The following is a 13,253-nucleotide window of genomic DNA, read 5'->3' as shown; positions in this document are numbered from 1 at the left end:
ATATCTGCAAATAATAGAGAAGTGTAAATAATCATACAAAAACTGTCAAATGTCAATCATTTGAACACAAAGCCTTAGGTGTATAACATTATACCCACATAGATTAATACAAATTGAAAGCAACATGACAATAAGGAATTATTTAAGGGTCAATATAATCAATGTTATTATTTCACCTAAAAAATCGGTAGTTTGACAATTGGCATAATACAAAATCTTATAAAATGCTTAGAAGAGTCATGTTGAGAACTAAGCTTGTGGCGGAGATCCTTGCCTTTCAATACTTAAATACAATACAATAACCACAGTCCTTACCTAAAAGGGACCCATATGGTGTGCAGTGCAGTGCTAGCTTTAAATGTCCTGACCACACTCAATCTCATGCCCTGGGCCCTGACCATTCTCGGTACATTTGTACTCTGGGTGAGTCAGTGGCCTTTGAAAAGGGACCATCTGTGTCCAGATTGAGTGCCGATGCGTCTAATTGCTGGGAGTGCAGGGTCAGGCCAGGGGAACTTGCAGCCAGCAGTGCGTGAATTGACTGTACCCCAGCTAACTATCTAATTACTTGCAATATCAGGGTAAATAATTCAAAGCACACTGACTCATCCAGCAGGTGTACCGAAGAGGAACCGTTCGTTGCCAGATTAGTGCTGTCTAATTGTTGGGAGTGCAGGGTCAGGCCGGGAACCCACACACAGTGAAATGAACGTTACTACTAGCAGGCAAGGGTCAACCCTGGGTAAAGCCTTTACCCAGGGTTGACCACTAGTTCATTTCACTGCATGTGGGTCCTTGTTAAAAATTATCAACATAGCAGGAGAACAAAGAAAAAAATGATAATAGGAGTAAATTAGAAAGTTGCTTAAAATTGCCTGCTCTATCTGAATCATGAAATAAAATTGGGTTCAGTATCCCTTTAAGATTGCAGATTCAGTGGTATTAGCATTTTAGGATTGCGATCACTAGAAAAGCACCCTGACAATAGAAGATAAAGTTAGGTTATTGTTATCTACTAAAAAAAATTGTGCAAGATTGTGATCAACCCATTAATCTGAATTGAATAATATTAATAAACTTAGAAAACATTACTTCTGCTTTGGGTAAACTCATAAAAGAAGTTAACACTGTTAAACAGTGCATTTATTTTTATCATTAGCTCTCTACTATGAAAAATCATCAGTTGGACATAAATAAAGATGCTAGACTGTCACAAATCAAATTTTAAAAGTTAAAAATTGATTTATAATTGGAACATATTTTAAAGCACATGGTCTGTCCCTTTGTGCCCTAAGAACAAATACATCTTGATTGTGATCCCTAAAAATGTAATATCAGATTTTTTTTTTTCCTTCTGGAATCCCTGATTTTTTCTTACCTAATTTAAAATTGTATTTTCTATTAAAAGGAGTGTGTCCATAATTCAAAGGAAGCCACTATGTCTTTGAAATGTACAAATCCAGTTTCCATTCCGTTGTTAGTGTTCTGTATAACATTGGTCAAAAGCATATAGTGTAATTAAATTGAAAGCTTTTTTTGGTGCTTCTGATGATGGAACTGCTTCTGGGATTGAAAGTGGATCCGATGGTTTTAATCCATCTGACTTTGGCTTTCATGTTAAAAGCTCATTTACTCCCACTACGTATAATCATGCCGTGGATACATTTATTAATGTGGTGAATACGGAGTTTGATATGCTAGTGAATAAACATGAAGGTCAAGGTTTAAGATATAATTTAACATCTGCTTAAAAATTAGCTTTTAATAAATTAAAACAAAACCCTGATATTACCATTAAAGCAGCTGATAAGGGTGGGGTCACTGTGGTTATGGATATTTTTAAAATATAAAAATGAGATTTACAGACAGCTTACTGATATAGAGGTTTACCAGGAACTTGATGTTGACCCTCTGCCTCGCTTTATGTCTAGGGTCAGGGAGATCTTGGACAAAGCATTGGAATCGGGTATAATTTCTGAGAAAATGTTTAATTATCTGTATTTACAAAGTCCAAAAACTCCTAATTTTTATGTTTTGCCCAAGATCCATAAGGATTTGTTTAATCCACCTGGTAGGCCCATAGTGGCTTCAATAGATTCTCTGTTCAGCCCCATTTCCAAATTCCTACAAAAGATTTTGACTCCATTTGTAAGACAAGGTAGGTCTCCTTTAAAAGACACTAGTGATTTTCTGGGTAAAATAAGGAATATGTCTGATTTGCCTGAGGATATTATTTTGGCTACATGGGATGTGAGTAGCCTATATACCATTATCAAATGTTCCAGCATTTCTTATATAAAAGCAGCATAATAATAAAATACCATTATCCCTCATATCGATGGACTAAATAGTGCATGGATATCCTTAACCAAATCAGAAAAATATTCAGAAGAACAGATTAATTTTTTTATGGATTTACTAGAATTGGTTTTAACCCATAACTATTTCACCTTTGATAGCAGTTTTTTCTGCAGCTGCGGGGTGCCTCAATGGATTCTAATGTTGCACCCGCCTACGCTTCCGTATACATGGATCAATTGGAGTAACAAGTGGTATACACTGATCCTGAATTTTATAAGTGTCTGGCTTGGTGGCGTTATATTGATGATCTATTTATTGTGTGGCAGGGCAACATGGAATCCATTGAGGATCTCCATTTGAGGATACAGGATAAGGTTTCAGATGTCCAATTTACTGCTAAATATCATCAGAAACAAATTTAATTTCTTGACACGGTAGTTATGCATCCAGGTGATCACTTTGAAACAGATATTTTCAGAAAGCCAATGGACACAAACACCCTTTTGTCCCGGCAGAGTCTTCACCAATATTACAATATTGGTCAAAAGCATATATATATATATATATATATATATATATATATATATATATATATATATATATATTTATTTCCAAATTAGCTAATTTTTCTAGAAAACCTATACTGTTTTGGAGCAACTTCTGTTTCCATAGCACAGCTGCAAAAATACTCATTTCGGAATATGAAAAAGTTTAATGTATGTATTTACTCCCTTAATGAGTTATAATAGCATAGGTCCCGGATGGTTTTCCCACGGTTGGCACTATATAATGACACAATTGACTACATTTTGTCCCTGTTGTTTGAATTTCATTCATGGGTGTGCTTACATGTTAAGAAAATTCCTGTTGTTTGACTTCTGGCTTTCCTCTGACCATTCTCTCGGATTATCTACTTTGCCTGCTGATATTTTACATCTGCCTGGACATAACTTCTGCAGATTTGGTACTTTTTTTGCCCACAAGTTAAGAACCCTTCTGCCTGTTTCTGACCACACTCTCAGATCATCCCTCAAACTTCATAGTCATATCATGGGCCTCATCCAGGGAGTTAAGACAGTGTTTATTGAGTCTCTTATCAGCCACTGGATCCTTACCTGGACATAAACTAAACAACTTCTGGAGTGTGACAAGTAAAGAATAACCATTTGTTGCTAATTAGCCTGTGTAGGGACAGTAACTTAAAATAATAGGCACCCAAAGACATCAAAATGCACCACCAAGAGTAGGTTTTTCTCTGTGACTGTTGCCCTTCCCCTTTGGTTATTCCACACCAGATAATATGCACTTGTGAATCCAACCTGTACAAAAATGGTGGGAAGTTTTTCTGTACAGCAACAGCGTTGCAAATATATTAGAAACCCTACCACCGTAAATGCAAATTCATAAACTTTCTGTATACTGTTAGCCCTCTTTTGTGGGGGAAGGGCACACAGAGAGGCTAGACATGATGCAGGTAGAGCCCAGGCACCACCTTACCTCCCCCAGTAGGAATGCCTCAGTTGACTGGACATATGGGTCCAGCCTTAATTAACACTTTGTGACAGACACAAAGGGGTAGATTTATCAAAGCGTCAACTGTTAATACAATGTAATTCCACGTCAAATTAGAGGTTAAATTGATACACCGTAGTTAACACAGCATCAACATTGTAAAATGTAGAATAGTCCGACGAAACATTCGCTCCCGCAAGATCACTTTGATGCAAATTAATGCTTGCACTATTTGAGCGTATCACTGGCACCGCCCTCACATACGACTCCATGCACCCAAATTAGAAATGTATCAACCATTTAACACGTACGCTCACGTCTATTCCGGCACAGCGTACCTAACTTTAGATCCGCCACCTTTCAGCAAGCGAATGCTATAGAAATCAATGGGATGTTACAGTATTAGAAAAGGGGGGGGGGTTGATAACACAGAAAGGTTGAATTTGATGATGTTTCTTGTCGCAAACAGTCAATAGCATTAATTAGCATTAATAATCCTTTAAAAAAAATAAAAACATGTGATAAGCATATCACAATTTTTAGAAATACAAATACACTTTAATCTATGTGAAAATATCATATATCAGATTTTTCATCAAAAATAAAAAAAAAAGAGTAGTACAATTCTATGATATTTATTGTTTGTTTAGGTATAAATCTAGCTATGTTAAGGACATTAAAATATGGAAAATAAAAGATTAGCTTTGAATAAATGTGCTTGTTCATGGACAGGAATGAAATTATATAAATAAAGTTACAAAAAGAAGACAAAACTGTCTTCATTTGATGGACATTCAGGGTAAATAATTTGATAAATAAGGATATCCATGACATTGATGCTTCTTAATTAACAACTGTCTGATGCTTTTCGCGCGGGAGTTTTACAGACATATTGATAAATAAGACCGTTGAATGTAGATTTGCATCAGCTATGTCTGGCGAGCATATTGACCGGAGTGAATGCGTTTAGATTGATACTTTAATAAATCGGCCCCACAGTGATAACACAAAGTGGACAGTATTAAAGCATATTCTAGGGGACAGAAAGCAGTCAGACACTAGTTGACAGGACACATGCAGACCCCAAAAACAAAGTTAATCCTATATTAACAGCAATAATCAATGGATACTTCTTACCAACCCATGTGTGGGGCTGTCTGCAGCTGTCACAGACCAATCTGCATTGAATGCAAATCCATCATAAGAGACAGCTCTGAATGAAGCCCAAAACAGCCAGCCCTTGTGAGGAGGATAAGGTTGGGGACGGGACCAGCTCGCACAAACGGGGTGGAAGGCAGGACTGGGCCTGACCTGGCTCACAAACACAAACAATGTAGTAAAAGACATGGCAGAGCTTGTGCTGCATCATGCACAAATGCTGGTGCCTTGGTGGGGGTTAGGCAGTCAGCTCCGGCCAACCAGGCAATTACTCTGAATGCCCTAGGGTTATTCTGGGCCTGCTTGATGGTTCTTTTTTCTCAACTTACATTTGTATCTTGGCTGCTACACTCCATTAAAAGCAAAATGCTAGACAACATGTAACTGCAATTTCATCTAGATGTCTGGCTATCTATCTATCCATCCATCTGTCTGTCTGTCTGTCTGTCTATCTATCTACACACATATATTAAACAGGGCTCCAGATGTTTGACCTCATAAACTTACTACATATGTCCTAGATCATACTGATGCAAATATGTGTTTTCAGATAAATATTCTACTTACTAAAGTGCAGTTTGTTTAGGTTTAAAGAGAGTTTATTGTTTACGACATCCAGTCTGGTGCCTTAGGCTTTTCACCTGTTATATAACACTATTAATTGGACTAGCAAAACAGTATTTTCTGTTTATGTATCTGATTTTTTTTTTCTTTCATATCATATTTAATAAATGTTTTATGTTTCACTGTGATACATATTATGTTATATAATTCATGTAAAGTATTTTAGATATGTATGCAATTAGCAATCAAAATTATATATGTAGTAGACTGAACATGTCTTCTTGCTTTTATGTTCTTAAAATGTAATAGAGACATATATATATTTATTTTTATATTTATATATATATACACACACACAGTTACCTGCATGTTTTGATAGATCTTCCTGCTCTGCCATAACCTGCCTACGACATCCTGCCTGTCATTACCTACACTGTGTCCCGCTACTAATTACCTGCAATTCTGGTCCCATTTTCTGCATACTGTGTACAGCTGACTATTACCTGCATGATCCCAGTGACCCTTTCTACATACTGGATGGCCCTTAGCTGATTTATTATGGCTATTTCTTCTACTTTGTATCCTGCTTGCCTCTACCATCATAGTGTATCCTGCTAGCCTTTACCTGCATTCTGTATCCTGCTGTCCTTTACCTGTATTCTGTATCCTGATGTCCTTTACCTGCATTCTGTGTCCTGCTGGCCTTTACCTGCATCTTGTATCTTGCTGGCTTTTACCTGTATTCTTTTGCCCTACTGGCCTTTACCTGCATTCTGTGTCCTGCTGGCCTTTACCTGCATTCTGTGTCCTGCTGGCCTATACCTGCATTCTGTGTCTTGCTGGCCTCTGCCAGCATATTCTATCCTGCTGGCCTTTACCTGCATCTTGTATCTTGCTGGCCTTTACCTGAATTCTTTGTCCTGCTGGCGTTTACCTGAATTCTGCCTCCTGCTGGCATCTACCAGCGTAGTGTATCCTGCTGGCCTTTACCTTCATTCTGTGTCCTGCTGGACTCTGCCAGCGTAGTGTATCCTGTTAGCCTTTACCTGCATTATATGTCCTGCTGGCCTTTACCTGCACTCTGTGTTCAGCTGGCCGTTACCTGCACTCTTTGTCCTGCTGGCCTTTATCTGCACTCTGTGTTTGGCTGGCCTTTACCTGCACTCTGTGTCCTGCTGGCCTTTACCTGCATTCTTTATCCTGCTTGCCTTTACCTGCACTCTGTGTCCTGATGGCCTTTACCTGCATTATTTATCCTGCTTGCCTTTACCTGCATTCTATGTCCTGCTGCCTTTACCTGCATTCTATGTCCTGCTTGCCTTTACCTGCATTCTTTATCCTGCTTGCCTTTACCTGCACTCTGTGTCCTGCTGGCCTTTACCTGCATTCTTTATCCTGCTTGCCTTTACCTGCACTCTGTGTCCAGCTGGCCTTTACCTGCATTCTTTATCCTGCTTGCCTTTACCTGCATTCTATGTCCTGCTGCCTTTACCTGCATTCTATGTCCTGCTTGCCTTTACCTGCATTCTTTATCCTGCTTGCCTTTACCTGCACTCTGTGTCCTGCTGGCCTTTACCTGCATTCTTTATCCTGCTTGCCTTTACCTGCATTCTGTGTCCTGCTGGCCTTTACCTGCATTCTTTATCCTGCTTGCCTTTACCTGCACTCTGTGTCCTGCTGCCTTTACCTGCATTCTATGTCTTGCTGCCTTTACCTGCATTCTATGTCCTGCTGCCTTTACCTGCACTCTATGTCCTGCTGCCTTTACCTCCATTCTTTATCCTGCTTGCCTTTACCTGCATTCTATGTCTTGCTGCCTTTACCTGCATTCTATGTCCTGCTTGCCTTTACCTGCATTCTATGTCCTGCTTGCCTTTACCTGCATTCTATGTCTTGCTGCCTTTACCTGCATTCTATGTCCTGCTTGCCTTTACCTGCATTCTATGTCCTGCTGCCTTTACCTGCATTCTATGTCCTGCTTGCCTTTACCTGCATTCTATGTCCTGCTGCCTTTACCTGCATTCTATGTCCTGCTTGCCTTTACCTGCATTATATGTCCTGCTTGCCTTTACCTGCATTCTATGTCTTGCTGCCTTTACCTGCATTCTATGTCCTGCTTGCCTTTACCTGCATTCTATGTCCTGTTAGCCTTTACCTGCATTCTATGTCCTGCTCGCCTTTACCTGCACTCTGTGTTCAGCTGGCCGTTACCTGCACTCTGTGTCTTGCTGGCCTTTACCTGCACTCTGTGTTTGGCTGGCCTTTACCTGCACTCTGTGTACTGCTGGCCTTTAACTGCACTCTGTGTTTGGCTGGCCTTTACCTGCACTCTGTGTCCTGCTGGCCTTTACCTGCATTCTTTATCCTGCTTGCCTTTACCTGCATTCTGTGTCCTGCTGCCTTTACCTGCATTCTATGTCCTGCTTGCCTTTACCTGCATTCTATGTCCTGCTGCCTTTACCTGCATTCTATGTCCTACTTGCCTTTACCAGCATTCTATGTCCTGCTGCCTTTACCTGCATTCTATGTCCTGCTGCCTTTACCTGCATTCTATGTCCTGCTTGCCTTTACCTGCATTCTTTATCCTGCTTGCCTTTACCTGCACTCTGTGTCCTGCTGGCCTTTACCTGCATTCTTTATCCTGCTTGCCTTTACCTGCACTCTATGTCCTGCTGCCTTTACCTCCATTCTTTATCCTGCTTGCCTTTACCTGCATTCTATGTCTTGCTGCCTTTACCTGCATTCTATGCCCTGCTTGCCTTTACCTGCATACTATGTCCTGCTGCCTTGACCTGCATTCTATGTCCTGCTTGCCTTTACCTGCATTCTATGTCCTGCTGCCTTTACCTGCATTCTATGTCCTGCTTGCCTTTACCTGCATTCTATGTCCTGCTTGCCTTTACCTGCATTCTATGTCTTGCTGCCTTTACCTGCATTCTATGTCCTGCTTGCCTTTACCTGCATTCTATGTCCTGTTAGCCTTTACCTGCATTCTATGTCCTGCTCGCCTTTACCTGCACTCTGTGTTCAGCTGGCCGTTACCTGCACTCTGTGTCCTGCTGGCCTTTACCTGCACTCTGTGTTTGGCTGGCCTTTACCTGCACTCTGTGTCCTGCTGGCCTTTAACTGCACTCTGTGTTTGGCTGGCCTTTACCTGCACTCTGTGTCCTGCTGGCCTTTACCTGCGTTCTTTATCCTGCTTGCCTTTACCTGCATTCTATGTCCTGCTGCCTTTACCTGCATTCTATGTCCTGCTTGCCTTTACCTGCATTCTATGTCCTGCTGCCTTTACCTGCATTCTATGTCCTACTTGCCTTTACCAGCATTCTATGTCCTGCTGCCTTTACCTGCATTCTATGTCCTTCTTGCCTTTACCTGCATTCTATGTCCTGCTGCCTTTACCTGCATTCTATGTCCTGCTGCCTTTACCTGCATTCTATGTCCTGCTTGCCTTTACCTGCATTCTATGTCCTGCTGCCTTCACCTGCATTCTATGTCCTGCTGATCTTTACCTGCACTCTGTGTCCTGCTGCCTTTACCTGCATTCTATGTCCTGCTGCCTTTACCTGCATTCTATGTCCTGCTTGCCTTTACCTGCATTCTATGTCCTGCTGCCTTTACCTGCATTCTATGTCCTGCTGCCTTTACCTGCATTCTATGTCCTGCTTGCCTTTACCTGCATTCTATGTCCTGCTGCCTTTACCTGCATTCTATGTCCTGCTGCCTTTACCTGCATTCTATGTCCTGCTGGCCTTTACCTGCACTCTATGTCCTGCTGATCTTTACCTGCACTCTGTGTCCGGCTGGCCTTTACCTGCATTCTGTGCCCTGCTGGACTTTACCTGCATTCTGTGTCCTGTTGGCGTTTACCTGCAAACTATGTCCATCCAGCAGTTACCTGCATATTGACAATAGTATATTTTAACCATATCAGCTTACCTATTTGAATCTGACCCCGTTCACCTCTGCCATTATAGCAGCTGCCCATACTTGGTCTTTTCTACTCCCAGTAGGTCGTTTTATAAATACATTTTCAATTTACTGTGCCTTTTAAATTTTGGAGTCATTTGTTTTCTGTATTGATATATTACTACATGTGATTGTGACTTTCTTTTTATATTGTAGTAAAACATGGAAATTAGAAACAACAGTTTTGTGTTTATAATATTCCCTGTAGTAAAAAGTTCCATTAGAATTATTGCTTTCTGCCTTGCTATATCCCTGTTGCATTATGATTCTGTCATAAGTATTAGACAGACCATTTTCCTTGTCATCAGTTAAGTCTCAGAAATGGGTTGCATTAATGAATGTAAAGAGGTCAAACAATAAGATTGCTTTCGACTTGTAGTTTAACTAATGAAATTAAAGAGCTATTAAATTGAGAATGGCAGACAGATTGATGGACAAGTTCCACTAACCACACAGTGAAGAGAAGAAAGTACAATCATTTTGAAGATTTTTATTTGCCTATTTAATTGGGTAGTGCTTTCACTCTTATTGATTAAGCAGATTAATTAAACTATGTTTGTTGTGTGTCCTGGTGTATGATGTACAATATGCAGTGGAAATGTGCAGATATTGCATGATTTGCTTCAGTCAAACATCTAGAACTACTTCAGATTTTAATTAAATAGTTATTATTTCTTATCATGCACATTTATGTTTGTCTTTTATTATTAATTTATATACATATGTAAAAATTGCCAATCAAAGTGACATAAACTTCAGCAAATATTCAACATATTATTTAAATGGATTTTAATAATGATGAGCAAAATTTGCTTTATATTAGTGTTAAACCTCATTTCTCTCAAGGGGTTTACTGGAATATTCCTTCACCCAATATTTTTTTCAAAACTAAATTATATTAGTTTGTAATAAAAAATATGCCAGATTGTTATTATATAGGCACCCTACAACCCAATTTCATTCATGACTGTGAAAATTATTTCCCATTGTGTGATCTTGAGAAGACACTCAAAACAGTATGTCACTCTGTCTCACACTGTTACTTGACTAAACCCTATAAACAATTCAAAGTAGGCAGAGGCGTAACTAGAAACCACAGGGCCAAGGTGCAAGAATCTAAGAAGGGCCCCCCTAACCTCCCCTCCCCCCCCAAAAAATGTGAATTTGATACATTTTTTTTTTTTTACATTTAACACAGAAAAAAAAATGTGAATCAAATTACATGTCTACAAAAGAAGGTACCCTGTGCCCACAGTCTGTGAGATGGTCTGAGCCCTATTACTGTATATAGTGACACTGTTTAACCCACCAGTACTGTATATAGTGAGTTAGTGACACAGTCTGTAATCTGTCGGTGGAATGGCTGGCCTGACCCTACCTGCCCCAGTACTTCATAAGGTGACCACAGTAGTCTGTGACATGGTCCAGCCCCCATACCTCTTCAGTCAGAGACACTAGTGAAGCATCATGTCACACTCACATCAGTGCAGGCAGTGGCAGGTCAACGTTGCGACCTCTGCACCCGCTGTAGTTTCGTCCTGAAAGGAGGGTAACTAAATTTAACATGGCGTAGGAAATAAAATGTAAAAGGAAATATTTTGTAATCTTAATATGTATAGCTCATTGGAGATACGAGAGGTGATACAGCTGCACTGCCTCACCAGCAGCACCTTCCCTTTAAATTGTAGCTTGCCAACCCCAACTTCTGAACCCAACAAGGGCATCTTATAGTGTCCTGGTAGGTTTATTCGGCCTTGGCAGGGCCCCTCTGGTTCTACCCTAAATACGCTTTTTTTTGGCTCGATTCTCTAAAACTATTGGTCTGGCAAGATTAAGAGGTCCTGTCAGTACAGTGAGGTCCCTCAAAAAAAATGTAACAGAGAAATTTTAGCTTGAGATTTGTTTATCTAGCTAATTGTCACACCAGCAGATTTTTAATAATCTGGCCCTTAAAATGCCATAAAACATATTGAGTTATGTGCATATTCAAAAAGGGTCAACTGAGATAAAATAGTGTGTGAAATAAAAAGTGTAAAAAATAAAAGCTTATAGGTATTTTAATAAAATTTCCAAAAATCTGCAAAACTACTTGCACTTTAGATTTCCCAAGTGAAGCATGCTCCACCCCCTTTATCAGTGTCTTACTCCAAACCCTGAGATATTATGTAACAAAGTGTGCACGTGAGGATAATTACCTATGCAAGTAAGGGGTGGGGGTATAGGAGGAACATCAGATACTGCTATTGTTTGTTGTCAAGAGGCTAGCTTGTTTTTATGGGTATGATGTCACATGCTTTGTGAAAGCTTCATGCATTATACTGTGCACTGCTTTAGTCAGGTGTCATGTGACTGTGCCCCCTACCGTGCATGTGCACGAGTGCATTCTGCCATAGCTATGGCCTCTATAGCACCTTCCATATATGGAAATGTCCAGGGGGGAGCTTGCTGAAAAACAAAACTATGCCTGAATTAAAGGGGTTAATGAGGGTTAAAAAAAGAAACCATTTTGCAGGTAAGTTTTGGCTGCATTATATATTTAGAAACTTATGTTAGTTCATACTGTTTTATGTCCCTTTAAATACATAAACAGAAGCAAGAAAGATTAAGATCACTACATTTTTATGAACTGATCCTAGACTCTGCCCATATATGAACAACAGCAACCCAAGCAAGACAGCATAAATATTGTAATAGAATTCTCAGTCAGTGATGTTCTGATTTTTTTTTTAATCATTAAAAATGAAAACATTTGAAAGGAGTTAACAAATGTTGATAATGCAAAACCATTTTTCAGTGTTTCCGTTAACAGAAGTTTTGCTCGTTCATCTAATTACAATGTAAAAAAATGAACAAACTGCAGTAAATATTTGATTTCTACACGTTTTTAGCCTTCTGCATTCCACTCCTTTTTGGTTAAAATGATAAAGAAACCTTAAATGTCTTTTATGTGCTGATCAATTTCCTGTGTAATCTAAAAACATTATCTTAATCTGTTTATCTGAATCAATATCTGAAGGACATTGTAAAGCAAGCCATAAGCATTTACTTAGTAATTGCATGCAATGAGAACACTATTTCTAAAACTGTCCTCTCCATTTAATCTCAACAGGAGAAGTTTTTATAAACAATGTAATTGTATAGAATTAAACATTATTTTACCCTCAAAGCATTGCTCTGTAGAAAAGATCTGAAATCTTAACACTGTTTGCAGTGTCTAATTTCAAAGATGCATTCATTACTCTGTTTTGCAGGTAACAGGCCCCCCAGCAGCAGGAGCATTCAAAGAAAGACCTGCAAAGCCCACGGCCTTTCGCAAGTTTTATGAGCGAGGAGACTTCCCGATCGCCCTTGAGCATGATACAAAAGGAAATAAAATAGCCTGGAAGGTAAGTGAGAGCACAGCTGTGACAACCAGCTGTGCTTATTGAAGTGGCATCTTCTATTGCCAAACATAGTTGGCTTATAAGTAAATAATACAAAGTCATTTCTCAGCAAATGAAAAGTGTTGGGGGGGGGGGGGAGATAGCTGGCCCCTTGAGTCTGCTATCCACCTTGGCTGACAATTATTTCCTGCAAAAATAAAATAAAAAATATGACAGAGTTTCTTTGCCTTAGAGAATTATCCTACACCCATTCATCTCTATTTTTATGAGTAAATGGCAACCCTAGCTGATTCAGGCAGTCCATCAAGTGATTGGATATGACGAACAGTATCCATTTATCTCCCCCAAATTTCACCTTCCTGCAGG

General features: G+C 39.5%; 1 protein-coding gene across 1 annotated transcript in view; it reads left to right on the top strand.

Annotated features, from left to right (window-relative positions):
- Positions 1–13,253, top strand: part of PACRG (parkin coregulated) — an 875,091-nt gene that overhangs the window by 210,254 nt on the left and 651,584 nt on the right. Inside the window, exon 2 of the mRNA XM_053710928.1 lies at positions 12,756–12,890. Coding sequence (XP_053566903.1) covers positions 12,756–12,890 — 135 coding nt within the window. The remainder of the gene's footprint in view (positions 1–12,755; positions 12,891–13,253) is intronic.

Source organism: Bombina bombina, chromosome 4, assembly GCF_027579735.1.
Source record: "Bombina bombina isolate aBomBom1 chromosome 4, aBomBom1.pri, whole genome shotgun sequence".
Classification (NCBI taxonomy): Eukaryota; Metazoa; Chordata; class Amphibia; order Anura; family Bombinatoridae; genus Bombina; species Bombina bombina.
This window is presented reverse-complemented; position numbering and strand designations above follow the sequence as displayed.